Source organism: Nipponia nippon, unplaced genomic scaffold, assembly GCF_047370975.1.
Source record: "Nipponia nippon isolate SJK-2023a ecotype South Korea unplaced genomic scaffold, ASM4737097v1 scaffold_21, whole genome shotgun sequence".
Taxonomy (NCBI): Eukaryota; Metazoa; Chordata; class Aves; order Pelecaniformes; family Threskiornithidae; genus Nipponia; species Nipponia nippon.
In genome coordinates, this window is record NW_028262338.1 from 4185650 (window position 1) to 4203650 (window position 18001).

The 18001-nt window shown below is 38.0% G+C and overlaps 1 protein-coding gene across 1 annotated transcript in view; it reads right to left on the reverse strand.

Moving 5' to 3' along the window:
• DOCK2 (dedicator of cytokinesis 2) overlaps positions 1-18001 on the reverse strand; it is a 205902-nt gene that overhangs the window by 30246 nt on the left and 157655 nt on the right. Inside the window, exons 31-36 of the mRNA XM_087760115.1 lie at positions 15800-15900; positions 15646-15704; positions 14062-14210; positions 6945-7030; positions 1693-1849; positions 501-541 (exon numbers count right to left, since the gene is read on the reverse strand). Coding sequence (XP_087616241.1) covers positions 501-541; positions 1693-1849; positions 6945-7030; positions 14062-14210; positions 15646-15704; positions 15800-15900 — 593 coding nt within the window. The remainder of the gene's footprint in view (positions 1-500; positions 542-1692; positions 1850-6944; positions 7031-14061; positions 14211-15645; positions 15705-15799; positions 15901-18001) is intronic.

Consider the following 18001-nt stretch of genomic DNA (forward strand, 5'->3'; position numbering starts at 1 on the left):
GACACGGTAAGAGGCCATGTCACATCTGGAAGAATTTGCCAGTACAGCTATAGCTCTTACAGAAAAATGCTGTACTGGTAATTCTGCACTGCACGTAGTGTTGCATATTTAAAGAGACTTGGCAGACTGCACAATTCTACAAAAGCTGAATGTTTCTTCTGCCGTTCTAAATGTATGGCACACCCTCCATCAAACCTCAAATCTAGCTGCATTTTCTTTATTTAAAACAATAGACAACGAATGTTGAGTGATTTGATCAACTAAAAGTTGATTCTTTGGGAAAAAAATGCTGCTGATGTATACGTATGATGGATTCCAAATTGCCGAAAGCTAAGCAAACAATGGAGTAAGGATATAAAGGAGGCCAGGGTTACAACAGAGTCATTCTGGATGATAAACTAACATTAAGTAACAGAAATTCAACTACAATGATAAAAACAGAATTCGTAAGAGAACATTGTTGCCCCTCCAAAACAGATCCAACAGAACAACTGCCATACCTGATGTACATCTCTTCACGGTTAATGTCCTTGTAGAAATTCTAGGGACACAAACATTTAAAAGTTATCTCCTAATGTCTTTTATTAAAACACAAGATAAAAATATATACGCTGAAGTTTTGGTTTTCTGGCTAGTTGCACAGCACAAGACATACATTATTTACAGACTATCTTAAGTTTAAACCTGGCACTACTGCTTCAATTAATATTTTAATTAGTTATTAGTATGTGTTATTATTATACATACATGTGTATACTTCTCCTAGTTCACTAATAAAATCATTAGTGAAAGTTTTTCTTTTGGAGAAGAGGAAAATAGGGTTATCCAAACGCATTAACATAGTAAACTACATGCTCTGGCTACACTTGATGGCCAGAGAAGCTGGTATTTATTGAAGTTGAGATGTAACGCTGTGGATATGCAACACTGCTGTGCGATACCTCTAAAGGGGCTAATCCCAGGACTAAAGCCCATTTTTGTCACCCTAACATTTTTGCAGATATATGAGTTGCTAAGGCTGTGCAAAATGTATGACAAGAATTGCCTCCTGAGGAGCTGCAGAAATTGCACATTGCGCAGTGATTACGGAGAGTGTGAGTGCAACACATATTAACCGTGTTCTCTTTCCAGCCTTCAAAGTTGATGAAGGTTTCTCTTCAGCTTAGAGGCACGTCCTGGTGGAGCAATCTCTATATGCGATATCCTCATTACACAATAGGAATAGCAAAAAAGACGGGGTGGCCTAGAACCAGATCAGACACTCAAACCTTCTCGGCACCCTACTGCAAGCGTATCTTGCAGCTTTCTTCCCCAGATTTAAAAACGATAGTTGTTGAGTTGCTAAAGCAGCAAGTGGGTTAGTTCCTCATGCAAAACTCGACTGGCAAAAGCCCACCGTTACATTAAGCCTATCAAAAGGTCAAGGTATCTGAAGAGTAGACTTCCTTATTTACCCACAGAGTTGAAGTGGATAAAACATACAAGCGAAACTAAAGAACGGAGTGGATGTTGCTTTCAGGTTTGCGCGTACATCCACGCAAATAGCTATAAAAAATCTTTTGATTCAGATTTTAAATCACTACTGAGCATTGTCAACCACTCCTATCCCCAGGAAGCTTTACCTTCATGTTAAGTAAATGGATTCTAAAGCTCTTCCCCATTCTCACGCAAGAATTACAGGAGAGAACATACCAGCAAGTTCACAGTGCAGCTCATGCGATTGTCCTTGCTTTCATCGTTCATCACAGTTCGGTAATCCAGCAGTTTCTCCAAGAGGCCTTTAACTAGGCTGACAAAACTTTCAACCATGTTAAAAATGCCGGGATACTGACACGCACACTCTGTAAGACTGCAAACACACAAAAAAACCCCCGTTTTTACAATTCTGTGAAAATTAGTGGCCCATCAGCTGAAAACCTGTTTGGACCTGAAGGCAAATACTGAACTAGGGCAAAAGCAACTGCAGAATGCACTGGAAGTTCCCTTTGTGGGTTGGTAACTTAGATTTCTAGAAGACAGATGGGATATAAATCAAAAGAAAAAAAATGAAACGTTTTACTTTTCCTGTCTGAAAATGACTTCAAATTCAAGGGTATACCCACAATTTCAGCACAGAGCAACCTGCATCTGCGGTATAACAAACTCGAGTCTCTGGAACGCCACACTATTGCAATAGACATTAGACCTTCCTTTCCTCTGTTGTCGTGCAACATAAAACACAACAATTACTTTCTTCTCTTTGTACAGTTACGCGTGAGTAGAAACTGCAAACTAACACAAATTACAATTTTAAGTCAAAAACGACATTCACTAACAAGACCTCACCAGAGGAATTTCCCCTTGAGAAATAAGCAAAACCAAACAATAAACTTTCTGCAGATTAAAAAAAAGCAATTAGCTCTCTTTTGATAAAAATATAGGAAAGTGAGTTTTATACATCATCATCAGATTCCAATTTACATTAACAAAATATTAGCATATGCTCTTTCTATAAAGTGCTGAAGTGACTTAGGAGTAGATATTTCACATTACTATCATAGCTTTGTTTTCAAAGCTTAACTGTTTGAACATTACGAAATGATTACCAGCACGTCAGCAAAGATTTTTTTTTTTCTTTCATTGCTTGTTTCCTGCACTTTTAAATATATATATATATATAAAAATATATATAAATATATGTATTTATATATGCATGCATTGGGTCTGGCTGAGATGGAGTTAACTTTCCCCAAACTAGCAATTGCAAAATTATCCCTGAAACTACGCTGGGTGCTTAAGCTGAGCAGTTTCAATGACATTTTATTATTGATTTCTGACCTCTTAGTGTTTCATTAACAGCGCTCAATTTATAGGCAAACACATTTAATAATTTATTATTAATCTTTAAGGACACTATTATTTTTTAAACTTTCATGATAAAGCATTACCTTTTAATTAATTGCGGAAATAATTTTTTACTCCTCAGAATTATTAAAACTTCCTTCAGAAAATACCTATTCATATTAACTTCAACTGCAAAGAAATCCTCGGAGCTTTGGCCTAGAATGGCACCTCAGCAAAGTACCCAGTCACAAAGCTGAAACTCAAGCAAAGCAAACCCAGCACCTAATGTTTATTCCTTGGATTGTACAGCTCCAACAGAGTCATTTTGCCGAGCCAGAGGGAGCCTGTACACGCACGTCTGAAAGAACGGCTGTATTGTACGAGATGTGACAGACAGAGGCTAATAGGTAAAACCAGAATACTTTAAATGCTCTTGTCTGACTCGTCTGAAACAGTAACTGAAATATTTAAATAAATTATTGAAACATAGCTTATGACATTAAAGATATTGCAAATGGAATGTTAAATACTAAAGGGTCTGAAGAGTTGACAACCGACAGAATAGGCTGAAGCACGTTAGGTGGTATTTGTGGAAAAGAAAGTAAGAAAGCCTCAGGATCATACAGGAGACTGGAATACTACACAGGAAAAATGGGGTTATTTTACATATGCAAGTATCAGAAACAGGATAGGATGCTAACAAAGGAAAGTACAGTCACCATTTAAGTGACTACTGTGAATTTTTGCCATACGTTCACTTGGAGCGACAGCAAACAAGGCAGACCCAGGAACGTTACTTGACTCTGAAACTAACATGAGTCACCAAGGCATCACATTTCTTTCCAACACAAGGAGAAAAACATTGACATAAAACACAAGCTATTGCTAGATCTCACCCAGGATATAGTACCTAACTCCAGTCGCTACAGAAAGATGAACGGGAGTACACATAGAGGAGAACTACAAAGGGAACAGAAGAGAGGAATACCTGTCTCATGAGGGAAGATTTAAAAAGCCATCTTGCTCAGCTTTATAAAATAACCCCAATAAAAAGGACCCATACAATTTTAGAAGATTTTTTCTCCCCAGGAGGGAGCAAGAAGCCTTTCAATTTTTAAACAGAGCTTGAAAAAAATAGAAGTTTTAAAATAAAAAATATTTTCAATAAAGCTCGAGAAAACAACCGCATAACACGGGCCACTACAATGATGGGGAACTGGAAAGCTTCCAAATGCTCTTTTCTGTTGAGCCTGTATTAGTAACTAAAACATGCCAGAATACATTTTCTGAGCCTGAGGAAAAGTGGCATAGCACAACTTGTATTCATATAGCTAGATTCAACTCCGTTTCCCAAAACACGGTAGCCTTGTCTATTCCGCCTGTTGAGAACAGCCTCCCATCTACTCCGTGTTATCCCAGCGCTTCCTTGGCGCTGGCTGGGACAGCGCTCATTAGCACAGGTCATAACCCCACCACGGCGCATGCTAACATTTAGGGCTATGGACAACTGCAAGGCAGTGATTAAACTTCTGCGGATCCTGTTTGGGTACTGGGCACGGGGAAGATCCCAGCAACCAACCAGTGTGGGTAAGTGTCGGTTACAGAGGCGAGCATCAACACACAGAAGAGTCATTGCCTACTGCTAAATATCTGCATTCAGGTGGCAACTGCAACTGTGCAGGGATGCAGACAGTTACAGTAAATTAGTGGATAGAAATATGACCAAATGAATAAATCTGGAGCCCACTTTAACTAGGTCTCTATCCAGCTGGAACAGGGAGCTATGGATAGAGGCTTGAAATCCCTGCTTTGAAAGGTGTGAAGGTAGGAAGACTTAAAACAAACCAAACAAATAAAAACAGCAGAGAGAAGAGAACAGGGTCCTACCACAGACAAGTCACCAGCCTCTGCTTCAACTGTCCTCTACAGGCATCATTAAACAACTTCAAGGATGGAACAGAAAACGTTATCTGGAGGCAATATGAAGTGACATCTTTAGAAATATGGAAACCTTGAACTTGAAGTCTTGTAGAACACAGGGGAGTATCAAGGGGAAAAAAACAGATACATCAAAGAAAGAAGGGCACCTTGGAAAGGCAGGAAGATCAAATGCTATGTAGTATGTTTGATAAGCCTACTTAACTGCACTACTGAAAGATGGGATTTAGCTGGGTAGGTACTCGTTCCCTAGAAAAGTATTTGAATGTAAGAGTAAACTTTAAACAAGACAAGCAAACAATGTTACACAGATCAGAAAAAGTAAACCTCGAAGAGTCTCATACACAAGATCTGAAGGAAGGTGAAGGAATGCCCAGAAAACAATGCATATCATCAACTGAAATATTGGGGTTGTTTACCCTAAAGGGAAGACCAAAGGAAACTTGACAGCAACTTTCAAATTTGTTTAAAGCTGCTGCAAAGAGAAACAGAATAAATGATTCTTTATGTCCCCTGGGGGTAAAACAAGAAATAAGTGGCTTAAACTGAGGCAAGGAAGATTTAGTATGGATATTTGGAAAAAAACTTACTAGGAGCAAGGAAAGTTTAGCACTGCAATAAAAGTCCACTGTCTCAGCTGAATCCCCAGTACTGGAGATGATGAACTGTAGCGACAGTGCAGGCAGGCATCGCGGCCCAGGCTTTGCAGCAGGGTGATTAAGAAAACTGTGTACTTGCAGGCCTGGTTTCGGTCACAGCAAGAGCTAGTCTGAACGGCTCTGCATCACCTCTTAGCTATCCTAAGCTTGAAGTCAAACAGTAAACATTCAAAATTGAAAAATTACTTTATTGCGCTCAGTCTACACAGACATTGCATGTTAGGAAGCGACAGAGACTTTATTAAGACTTCATCTGTCCTTGGCAGTGTATCAGTTTCAAAGAATAGCTTTATGTTGCTTAAAAAGTGTCATGAACTTACTTGAACTTACTTCGTTCAAGTCTGCCTCTATATTTTATCTGCCTCCTCACAGGACAGAAATTAAACTAACATCGCAAACATTTAAATTAGGTTTGATTTAAATGATGTTTCTTTTAAATTGTACTATTTAATTAGAATAGAAGCACATATTGTTTACATAAGATAACATTTACGTATTACTATTTAATTGTATAATTCAGTATTTTTTACAAAATTATGTTTTCACTGAAAGTAGACTTTTTTTCCATTGCAGTATACACAAAGATTTCATGCTTCATCTGGAGTGCGTCTTTGCAAAGATTGCTACTCCCTACACAAAAATACAATATATACCAGGTCCCAGGCTTTGACAAAGTGAAAACACACACTCAAAGTCACAACACGTATATTAATTTTGTCACGTAGCCAAAATGCTACAGCATTTTTCTGCTTCATAACTACGAGGGTATCAATGCTTGAGAAAGCGTATGATGAGCGATGTACTTTCTCCCCGTTACAGTCTAAGGCACAAAGCTAGGAACAAATTCTCAGAGGTAGGCGCGGGGATTCCACCGCTGCCCAATGCATCACACGCGCAACCTGCCACAAGTGAAGACACAGCGATTAAAGCGCTGAGAATAAAGCTGAATGTGGGCAGCCATGAAGAGAAGGAGATGCTATATCAGGCTTTGGGATTTTTAGAAACATAGAAATAGAAATATTTTTATTAAGCTGTAGGACTTCGCAATATTCTCATTCCAGGATAGTCACTTTATGTAAATTCAGAGAATAATCTCTTGGAGTCCAATCTAGACACTGAGAAAAGCAAGTAAGACATTTTAAAATAACTCCTTCTTATTAGTGTGAAATAAAAACAAGGAAGGTTATAAGGAAAAATGGGGAAAGACTAAAGAGTGGGGTGAATATTTGATTATCTTGGCTTGGAAGTTGGATAGAGGGTTAGGTGTCATTTCCTCAGGTTAAGTATAATTTCTTCTTAATTTAGCTGGAGCACAGAATACTGAGAAGCAACCAGGAAAACAGTTTCAATGAGCAAAACTGCAATTCAAACCAGGTTTACTGAAACAGTTTGCTATTTCCAGTCCCGTCATAAAAAAAGCTGCTAAGATTCCATTTTAGTTTTAAGTGAGGTTACCAACTTGAGAAGTGGGAACAATAAGATAAAAACACGTCCTGAAGGCATTTATTCTCATACACCACTTACATGGACTCAAACAACTGCATGTAGTGTTCATCCCCACGTCCTCCTTCCACTTCATGGTCCAACTTCAAAATGATTTCATTTTCAAACTAATAAAGAAAGAAAAATCAAAACACTGAGCAGATATCCAGAGGTCAAACACATTTCAATATGGCATTAAAAAAAAAAAAAATCTTTGTATAGTTATATCACATATTCCCTAGGGTTAAGTGCTTGAATATATTCCAGTTGAATAACGCACATCTGCCAATCTCCAGATACCTGTTTCTTAGTACAAACTGATAAAATAACCTGAGGAGCCAGGCTTACAGTGTCTGTGTTACGAGTTTTCATAGAACATCTCTGATTTGAAATGCAAGATTTCACAGTAAGTAAAATCACTTCCACCCAGATAAAATATGAACAATCCTACAGCATGCAACACCTTATTCAATTGCCATTTGTTAAGTCTAGACCCTAATTAGGAAACAGCGACATACAGAGACAGCAAACAAGCCATTTTTGTAGTTAAACACAATTATTTCCCCTCTACTGCATCATTTTTTCAATTTTACTTTACAGTTATGACACCGCTTCATTTGGAGCCATCAGCAGCCTTCTTTCTCTACTTGTAAGGTCAAAAAGTACCTTTGTCCCCTCTCTGAACTGAAAAAGCAGCTATGCAGCCTGTGTGCATACACAGAGAGAAAACCTGTTAATATTTCTCCACGGGTCACACCTTCTTAGCTATTGCTCGTCAGCCAACTCTTAAAACTCCAAGGCTTCTAGAAGCAGCCTTTTATCCCAAATTCAGCTTACAGAGAAGCACTACATCCCAGTCTGTACAGTCGCCCTTGAAACTTCAACCTAACTACTGGGCTCAGCCATTCCTATAATAAATTTCTTGATGCTGGGTACCTGAATATGTTATCTATATTACTCACTTGCCGTTCCTGTTACACCCTCTAACAATCTCTTATATACTCTTCAGGTAGTTTTACATAATTAAGCAAGGGAACAATATCTCACAATATTCAGAAAAAGATAAAACCTATTTTCAAAGTTTGTTGCACAGGTAAAGAAAAAGTTACCTGGGAAACTAATGCTAACCCACGAAACTGTTGTTACAAATATGCGTGCAAATTGCCAACGACGACAGCTTGACATCTCTAACGTGGAAGAAAGTCTGGCAACATCTCTGGAGAATTTCTAGGTAACATACCATAGTAATATAGCATTGCTTTTAAAGAAATGGAAGTATATGTTGGATTATATTTTAACCCAGCACTTTGCAGGATCATACCTTAATTATATAAAGCCTCTTTAAAATGTTATTGTGTTATTGCAATATAAATAGACAATTGTAATTTGTTGTTTCAAAGTCTTTGCAATCTGACATGTTTAGATCGGAATTTGTAATTAGTTTGCAATGCCTTTACCATATATCATGCAAACTGCATTCAGGTCTGGGAAATTAAAACCGTGGAAACTACAATACATGCATACGGTTTGGTTGGGGGTCCCCCCCCTTTCCGAGCACCTTAAAGGATTAAGATTTGCATGTTCAAAAAATATCCTCAAGTAGTTAATATTTATGTATCATACTCATAACAGTAACACTAACAAAAGATGAGGGGTTTTCTTTGTGGGTTTTTTGGTCAATAAAAAAAAAAAAAGAAAAATAGCAGTGGAAAATCAAAAAAAAAAAAAGTAACTTAAGTCAGTTGGAAATTTACTGGGAGAAGGTTCCACGGAAAATATACCCCCATTAATACTGTCCAGTGTAGACCCAGGCATTTTGAACCAAATTACTGGGTGTACTAGCCTATTGCTGTCCCTCAGACATGATCTGAGGCAATTAAAAAAAAAAAAAAGTGTTCAAAAAATACAGTGGTTTAAAATAACCTAACTGATATATCAACCTTGGAAAACAGAAAACTAATTAAAATTAATGTAATATAAAAATACTGCATGGCAGAAAAAAATTTAACTCAATAAGCTTAGCAGAAATAAATATTAAAATGCTGCAGGTTTTAAGATGTTAAAAAAAAAAAACCCAAAAATCACTAAAAGGCAGCCAGTCCATTAGCATAATTTTCCCCAAGCTTCTCATATTATGCTGTGAAGAAGCAGGTATCTTTTTGCGCCTGCAGGTTGGAAAGTCGGCACAAATGGAAGTCCACCACCAATGGAAATCCCCTCCACGGCAGAGTCATTCTTTGGTGAACCGGCCTCTCGCTCCGACTGCAGTGGGAATACTTTTTATGCTCTCTGGTTACCTACGTCAGTTTGACCCCTCTCTGTGCTTAGCCTTTCCTCAATACCTTCATTGCTTCTAAGCCTCTTGCCTGATAATTTTCTTTGATTCTTCATTCTTTGACATCTCTTTTTGGCTTGTTATACGAAACCCCTAGAATTTATAAAAGCATTCCAAGAGTCATCAGCTTGATTCACAGCCTGGGCTTTTAGCACTGCTGAAAGCCTGGACACCCACGTTCACTAAGCTTCCATTTCATTTGGGTATGCCCTCTGAAAGGACGTGCGAGGCATGAATCTCAACGTCTTAATGCAGCTAGAGTCATCCTTTGTTCTAACAATTGTATCATCTTCAGATATCATCATATGAGAAAACAACTTGATATAGCTTTGTAAAGAATCTGCACAGTTAGAGAATTACAAGTTTTTAATGCCGACACTTTTTTAAACTTTTCTAATGTGGCTGTCAATGTTCTCTTTATGCAGTCACAACACGTCTCAATCCTCTCCCCCCAAGACTTCCACTAAAATCTTTGAGTATCATATGAATAAATTACCCAGGTGTGGCAAAATTTGTATTCAGGTTTTGTTTCTAATGTTTCATTTAAGTACCGAATGTTTCACATTGTTCCGTACAGCGTGGCGAGGCAGCAGAAAGGAAAGACTGCTTCTTTGTCTTTGTTGCCCTACGAGTCAACTTGAGACACACTACCAATGGTAGGTTGCTCGTGCTCTGAGAGCAAGCACACACCTAGTGAGAGAAGCATGCAGAAGAGTGCGGATAAGAAGGCATTTGATGAGAAGAGCAGGAAGCAAGTCTAGAAAGGTCTTTTCCAGGTAGTAAAGAAAAATGTGTGTCCTAGTAAGATCTAGCTTCAGACAGAAGAAACCTTTGGCATGGTAATTTCAAGAGGTGGGAAAGATCTGCCACAAGGTTCTAGACAAGCCATTAATCTGTCAAGAGGCACACAGAAAGCATTAGAAAACTAGGAGATCTACACTGAAATAAAGATCTATTACATCGATATAATAAAGCTTTACATAGATATAATTATTAAAAGCACCATAAAAGTGTCAGAGAATTCACCACTGTACTAACACAAAATTTTCATGTTTTTCTTTCACACAACTTTCAGTATATGAATAATTCTGGTTTCTCCCTGGAGTGTTTCCGTGCAATTGAGAGCTTTGGCAGACTGGGATCCAGATCATCCCCTCGGAGAACTGGAAGCCTCTCATGGCAGAAGGAATTACTATAGTATTTTACATGCGGTACTATCAGATAACTGCAATGCAAGATAGTTTTCCTTACTTAAAATATATCCTCGTCAAAAAGTTCAGTCCTGAGCTGAAGAAGCCAAGCCCAAGGCTACGTATAACAAAAGAGTTCTTCCCCTTCGGAACACCAGGCAGGTCATGCATAGCTTCAGACTTAGGTTTGGGAAGGGACAACTCCTTCGGTTACAGAGAACATGACATTCCAACTGAAAACACGTTACTACCTGTACTTCCTTCAAGCAGCTCATGATTAAAACTCTCCACCCAGAAAAATTACTCAGTGTTTTTTAAGATCAAAGGCCAAGCATTTCCTATTTTTCTCCAGAATATTTGATATCCTTCATTTTTGTCCTGAGATTCAGCGAAACAGGACCAGCAAATCTCAAAGATCCAAGTTATTCCAGAATATAAGCCAATCAAATGATTTTGCCCCTAAAATCAAGAAGTGCAATTATGTTAAAACAGCTTCTTGAAGAAACAGATTTATAAGTTACATAACACATAAAAATCTCTATTTAAACATCCTTAGATCTATCCCAGAGAGCAACCTAAAAAAAAAAAAAAAAATCCACATTCTATTCAAATTTAGAGTATGAAGATAACTGACAGATGTTACATGCTCGCTACCCATTCGCTGTAGAATTTCTCAGGTTTCACCTTCTCACAGCAACGAGCCCAATGCCATACGGAGACAGAAGAACTAGCAGGGCATCGTGGTTTCACCCCAGCCAGCAACTCAGCCCCCCCCAGCCGCTCGCTCACTCCCCCCCCACCGGTGGGATGGGGGAGAGAATCGGAAGGGTAAAAGGGAGAAAACTCGTGGGTTGAGATAAAGGCAGTTTAATAATTGAAGTAAAATAAAATAGAATAGTAGTGATAGTAGTAGTAATAATTACTCAACCAGTATTCAGCAAAGACAGCAGGACGCCATGCATCCAACCCCAGGTCTACTGGGTCATCCCGATGCTGCAAACTGCTCTTCAGACAGAAGACTGAAGTGGGCTGTTGCTTCTTTCAAGAAGCTTTGAAACACAACTTCTACACTCATCACACAAAAAGCAAAAAACTAGGTGCAAAAACTTAGGCAATACAGAGACCCCACTTTTCTCCAGAAGGGGCAGGGAGGAAGGAGCAATTTCAAACACTTCATGGTTCTCAGACCAAGTCAAAACAACAAAACCACAGCTGTAAATGTGAGAAACCAAAATTGTTCATATGATTATAATGCAGCACCAGACAGATGTGCTTCAAACAGAAATATTTAAACACTTCACAGGGGGTTGATGTGATACACAAGAACTTGGATGCGAGTTGTGTACACACTATACAACGGCATAGACAGGCGGATTCTTCAGCTCAGCACCAGGTGTATTTTAAGATGACTGAGTAGGAAAGTCATCCTCATGAAAACAAGAATAGCAGTGTTTATAATGGACATAGAACGGTTAAAATATTCTGCTGTCTGGAGAAAGGGGAAAATTGAGAAAGTACGTTGCTATTTATTATCAGTGAGATGCCTGCATATGAAAGGCCACTGCGGAATGTGAATTTGCAAACCTGTACAGTGTCTGTATGAGAAACGTGACCAGCAGTATGGGACTAACTCCAGCAGAACTGAGCAGCGCGTCGTCATCCAGCATTTCAACAGAAGCCGGCAGTAAATGTTTCGCCTCTGGCCGTACTGAATAGGCTCTACACTGCTCCTCAAAATACTGAATGACTTCAGATCTCAGTCTTCATTTGAGACACTTCCCATAACGTTCTCAGAGAAAACTGTGAATTGTTCAGTAGAAACAGCAATCCCATCTTCTGAGTTGAGTAGAAGGAAAGGACTACTACATTAGTACTATTTCTTAATTATTTTTAAATAGGTGTGTCAAATAAGAGGGAACCTTATTTTTTGTTAGAGGCCACAAAGAATTTTGGTTTGTTAGGCGTACCGATACTCTGTGATCCAGAACAATTCTTTGTCCTGTTACTTGCAGGTATTGCTGCTCTCATATTAGCTCTTTCTCTGTAATTAGAATACAAATTGAAGATTGCTAGTGGAACAGTACATACTGTACCAATACTAGAGAATAAAGAGCTATCATTGAAATACAGAGAAACAGGAAAAAAAAATTCTCTGGCTGGTCCAGGCTGAAAAAGAAGTTTAAGGCTCAGAATTAATTTCTATCTGTAAGTAGTATGTCTATTAGTGTATATATGTGTATTAGTAACATGGGTAACGTAGGTCCAGGGCAGTTTCAGGACAGGGCAGACTTACAGGACCGCAGTAAGACAGAAATCTGTGAATACAGTGCAAGCCAAGCACCAGTTCAAAATCATCCACCTCTTAAATCCTTCCTAGCACTTATTCAGCAGGTAGAGAATTGATTACTTCTCTAAGAGGCAATAATTTCACAGATGCTGGATCTGAACAAAAAACCTCTTCCTAAGCATCTTTCCTGCAGTTTCTCAGTGCGCTGAAAAAAAAAAAAAAAAAGCCAGTTCCTTGAACGAAAATAAATAAGAAAGCTGGCAGAAATATAGAAAAAAGTTTTAATGTGTCTGTGCCAAAATTAAGGCCTGGACAGGGTATTTCTCCTCTAACTTAAACAGAGTGTGCCTAATTGTCATTGGCACCAATTTGGCCTTAAAACCACCTGCTTATCTATCTAATAGATCCAAGAAATCTCCACATCTCTGAACACACTTCAATACCAAACCACAAAGCATCTCCATTTTTTATACATGCATCTATCTGAAGCACCAAGCCATACAAACCTGGTTTCTTCTAATGGGATGATCTTGTATCCTTCTGAAATCCTTACGCATAATAACATTTCAAGAACTGAGAGTAAGAAATACGGGTATTTACAGCAATTATAAATCACACGCGCCAGAGGAGCTTGCTGAGAGCACCTATATTCACTCGTTTAGTAACCTTTTACAGCTGTGAGCTCAGAAAGATATGAGACTCCGATAGGTTTACTAAGAATAAACATCTATGCTCTATCAATAACTATGTAAGCCCAAGAACATACCAGAAATGTAGAAAACATTTTAGGAATGTCAGTTCTTCACAGTGGTTATTTTTCTCACAATAAATATTTAGAAAAGTTAGAGTTTCCTGAGAAATCTCATAATATATAATTAACGATTCACTGCTACTTCTGTCAGATATGCTGCATTAAAAACCGGCAGTTTTGGCTTGTCACTATCTGTGTCACAGGGAAGGGGTATAATGAAAACTTTAGATTGGAAAGGACCCCAAGAGGTCATTTAATTCTACCTCCCACTTAACTGAGGGCTGACTTCAATGTCATGTCTTGTTGCTCAGAACCTTTTTCAGTAAAATTTTGAAAATTTTGCTAAAGATCCTGCAACCTCTCTGGGCCCCTATTCCAGCACTGTACCGCTGTCACTGTGACAAAAGTTTTACTTAAGTCCAACTAAATCACTCTGGAGAGCCTGTACTCGCTCGCACAGGAGCTATTCCTTTTGTTCTTAATATTTTGGATATTACTTTCTGTAAGTAGAAAAGCCCACACAACACGCATTTAACCAGAAACAAACTGACCACATTACATTTTAATGAATTTTCACACAGACTATTTTTAATTACCTTTTTGAATTCTCCTGTCCTTTGATATTCACACAGCATCATGTCAAAGAAAATTGGGATCGTGGCTTTTCGTAGTTCAACTTCTGGAATAAGGGTCATTTCCAAGATGGGTCCAACCATCCCCGGAATAAAGCAAATTTTATTCTGGCCTGAAACAGAAGCACAAATTGGGTATTTCAGAGGAGTGGAAAAAAAATTTCTTTTTAAGGAAAACATTTAGGACATGCAATCATTTAAAGCCGTGTTTTAAACTGTCTATGTTGGTGAAGTCTTACAACTTGGTCACTCATCTCTGTTCCTTCTCAAAAGCTGAAAGCATGTTGATGGATATAGTCTTATTCTAAGACGCCAGAATTCCATGCCAGAAATAGGCATGTATGCCAGCTGAGTTGACATTTTCAGTGAACATTTCAGTTTTTCAGCTTTCGATATCTCCTTTTAAATACTCAGAGTAGAAAGGAATAAAACCCCCTAAGAATCCCCCAAATTCTATCAGTAGGAAGGTGCCACATGATACTGCCACATGGTGTAACCTTTCTAGCTTACGAAAGAGCAAAACATGACTTGCTTTCATTTCTGAATAACATCAAACATTGCAACCCATAAATCAAACCAACTAATGTATCAAACATTGCAAGCAATAATAGAAACACTGTCTACCCAACTCAACTCCTAAACCCCCAAAAAATCGATACTACTGGAAAAAAAAAGCTCTTTAATTGCAGGTACTGAGAAGATTCCACACCATTCTTAAAATACAAACTTCCGATACACCGAGATTACACAAGTGTTCCTGCAGAAATGACTGCGTTTTAGCTGAGCCAGAACAACGAGGACCTCAGGAAAAAGGGAAAAATGCTACGAGCTTATGCTCAGCACTCCGCTGAAGTGGCACATAGGAACAAAAGACCAGAACTGGCTTGTGGCCGAGAGATCTCAGACAGACAGAATGGTCGTAAAGCCTTTTCCTCTGTCTTCTCTCTGTTAATAAACCGATGAAATTTAGTCTTTTTATGATTAGCTGCCTGAAATTTGACATTCAGCTAGCATTTCAAAGTATAATCATAGGTATCATCATAATTGTCATCATTGTATGTTTCAAAAAACCTCTATAATACACTTTCATAGAACAATACATTGTTGTTCCCTTTATTATGAACTCTCAAAGGAGCAGTAACAGAACATGGCTGTGCAACAAATGTAAAAACATTTTGGAATTTTAATCCAAACAAATTCCACATCTGAGCCTACTAATTTCTGGAACTGTAGATTCAGACTGAGGAGTAACCTTCTCAGGGAAAATTTATCTGGTTCTCAAGTTCAGCAAACTAAGGTTTCTGAAATCTTCTGATTTCAGCCATCTTTCAAATCTGAGAGAAGGTTGAGAGTTCTTTTAGGAATAAAAAAATAGGCAGTAGTCAAACAGTATCTCACGTCAGTTCCAAGCTCAATCACAGGATTGAAAACATATTTTAAGTTCAAATAGCAGAAATATTTAGAAAAGCACTTCAGGTCAGACATTTTTCAGTGAAACAAGCAATATGCTATGGATTTAGTTGCAATTAAGTTCATTTGCCTACTCACCAAGTTTGTACCACATGTCACGGATAGCAAAGCCAATTAAACGTCTCATATCTCCATATCTAGGAAAAAAAAGAAATATGAAAGGTATTTTTGTCATTATCGTAATTTTACTACAAAATTAAAGACATAAGCTAAAGTATACATTTTTGCTTACTTGTTCTGGACTTTGTTGTATTTCGCATGGGAAAAGTTTTCTAGCTGTAGTGAATCTTGGGTAATAAAAGCCACAGCCAAATGAAAATAGTTGTTCCACAGCTGTAAATTGAATATAAGGAAATTGTAATAGTTTTGACAAAAGCAGGAATAACATTAAACTATGCATAATGCTGAATAATTTATGAAACCAAATGATGCAAGCAATATGAGATTTTCATATTACACAAAGATGTACATCATTAGTATTATGCAATTAGCAGAAAAGCAAGAAAGATTAATTTTAACAACCACTACTACACATTGGCTCTTAATAACACAGTAGCTGAATAAATACTGCTAAAAAAAGATTCATGTGAGACTCATTAGCTAACAACATTAAACCAGGAACCATCGCAGGACCAGTGAAATACATCACATGCCAGTGAATCTTAACAACTCGGAGCTAAAGGCATCCAGCGTAATTACACTGTATTCGAGAACTACTTCAAAAGGCATCTACTGTCTTCTCTTTGGATTCTAATTCAACAATGATCCGTGTGAAATTCCAATATATTTTGTTAAGAGCTCTCTACACGCAACAAGGACAAAATACATCCCCAAGTAACTACTAACAGTACTGAGTCGTGCACTTGAACTAGAAGAAAACCCCTTATATTTCCAGTGTACAACCCTTCGTTTCCGAAAGCAAATTACTCCTTCTCCAGACAATCAAAATGAAGTACCTCTCTCACGTGCTATAGGTGGAAAGGGAAAAAAGAAACTTCACCAGGAAACACAAATTCAAGGAGGTAAATACTATTTTCAGAAGCTTCTAAGCAGTCAGCAATGGCTTTAGACACTTCTTTTAAGAACACGGCTGCATCTAAAAACATACGTGGTAGGTATCAGTGAGGCACTACGGCAGGCACTGGTAAGCGTATTTAGTGGTGATTTAAAGGATGGAAACAAAACATATCACATTATTACAGAGCTCTTAATTTTGTATGGTGAAATACAACCCTAGCTTGGGAACCCACACTAAATAGCCCAGAAATATCGTGTTTCATCAAAAACTTAAGTGACTTCTGTCCTTTATGACCTGGAAAACTCTCTTGTGCACAAATAACCAGGAAAAATAGATACCAACACACAAAAACACACAGAAAAATGCAGACATTTCCTACAATAAATAAAATTCTCAAACGTCCTCTATAATGTGAAAAAGATCCTGCATTTAATTTATTCCTCCCTTCGAGGCCCAACTAAGGCTCTCCTTAGCAGCCTTGTTTATTTAAAAGCCCTTAGGAAGGCTGCTTCTGTCTTTAAGTATTTACGGCCCAGAGAGCATCCTTATCCCTGGTGCAGATACACAGACTCGAGCAGCGTTTCGCTGCAGACAGTTACTGATCTATTACACGTGGCACCATTCAAAGATGCTCTGAATTCACCCAAACCAATCACAGCCTTATTAAAAAAAAACAAAAAAACCCCCTACATTTGAATACGAGCACTAGTAAGGCAGCAGCTTTTTCTCCCCTTAATACAAATATTTGAATTATGTTCATATCTAATTTTTCACAGTATACTAACAGTACATACTAATCCAGAGCCTTTTTCCCCAGGATGAAAGTTATTTGTGCCCCGAAAGGCCTGTTTTCTCCCCTTATCAAAGATTTTAAAAGATTAATTTGACCAATGTAGAGTTTTCAGTCCCTTGAGAAGCTGTATTTATTGATGTGTAGGGAATACACTTTGCATATGTCAATTACACCAGTAAAATGGAAAATTTCTCAAAGCCTTCTAGATTATGGGGAGAAAAATGAAGCCTTATTACTACAGTTAATGGTCTATTTATTCACTTAATAGCTCCAAGTTCAATGCCACCTTTGTCAGAGAGACACTCTAAAGACTCACTATCCTTATTGATAAAATACATTACCTTTCGTCCTCAGAGTACCCTATGATGGCTGAAAAAATATGATCCTTTGCATGTCAGTAGCATATTCAAGTTAGGGACTTGCAAGCTTTTAAGTACCAAAACTAACTTTAAAACCCTGTGAGTCAAAGTAGTCTCTCAAAAGTAAAAAATGGCAAAAGCCAATAGAAACAGATTTTAAAAGCACAAAAAAAATATGCTTATGAGACCTGTTTTGTTTTCTCTTAAGCCCACAATAGCATTCCAAGATGTTTTGCTTCTGAACACTCAGTTATCTAGCATGTG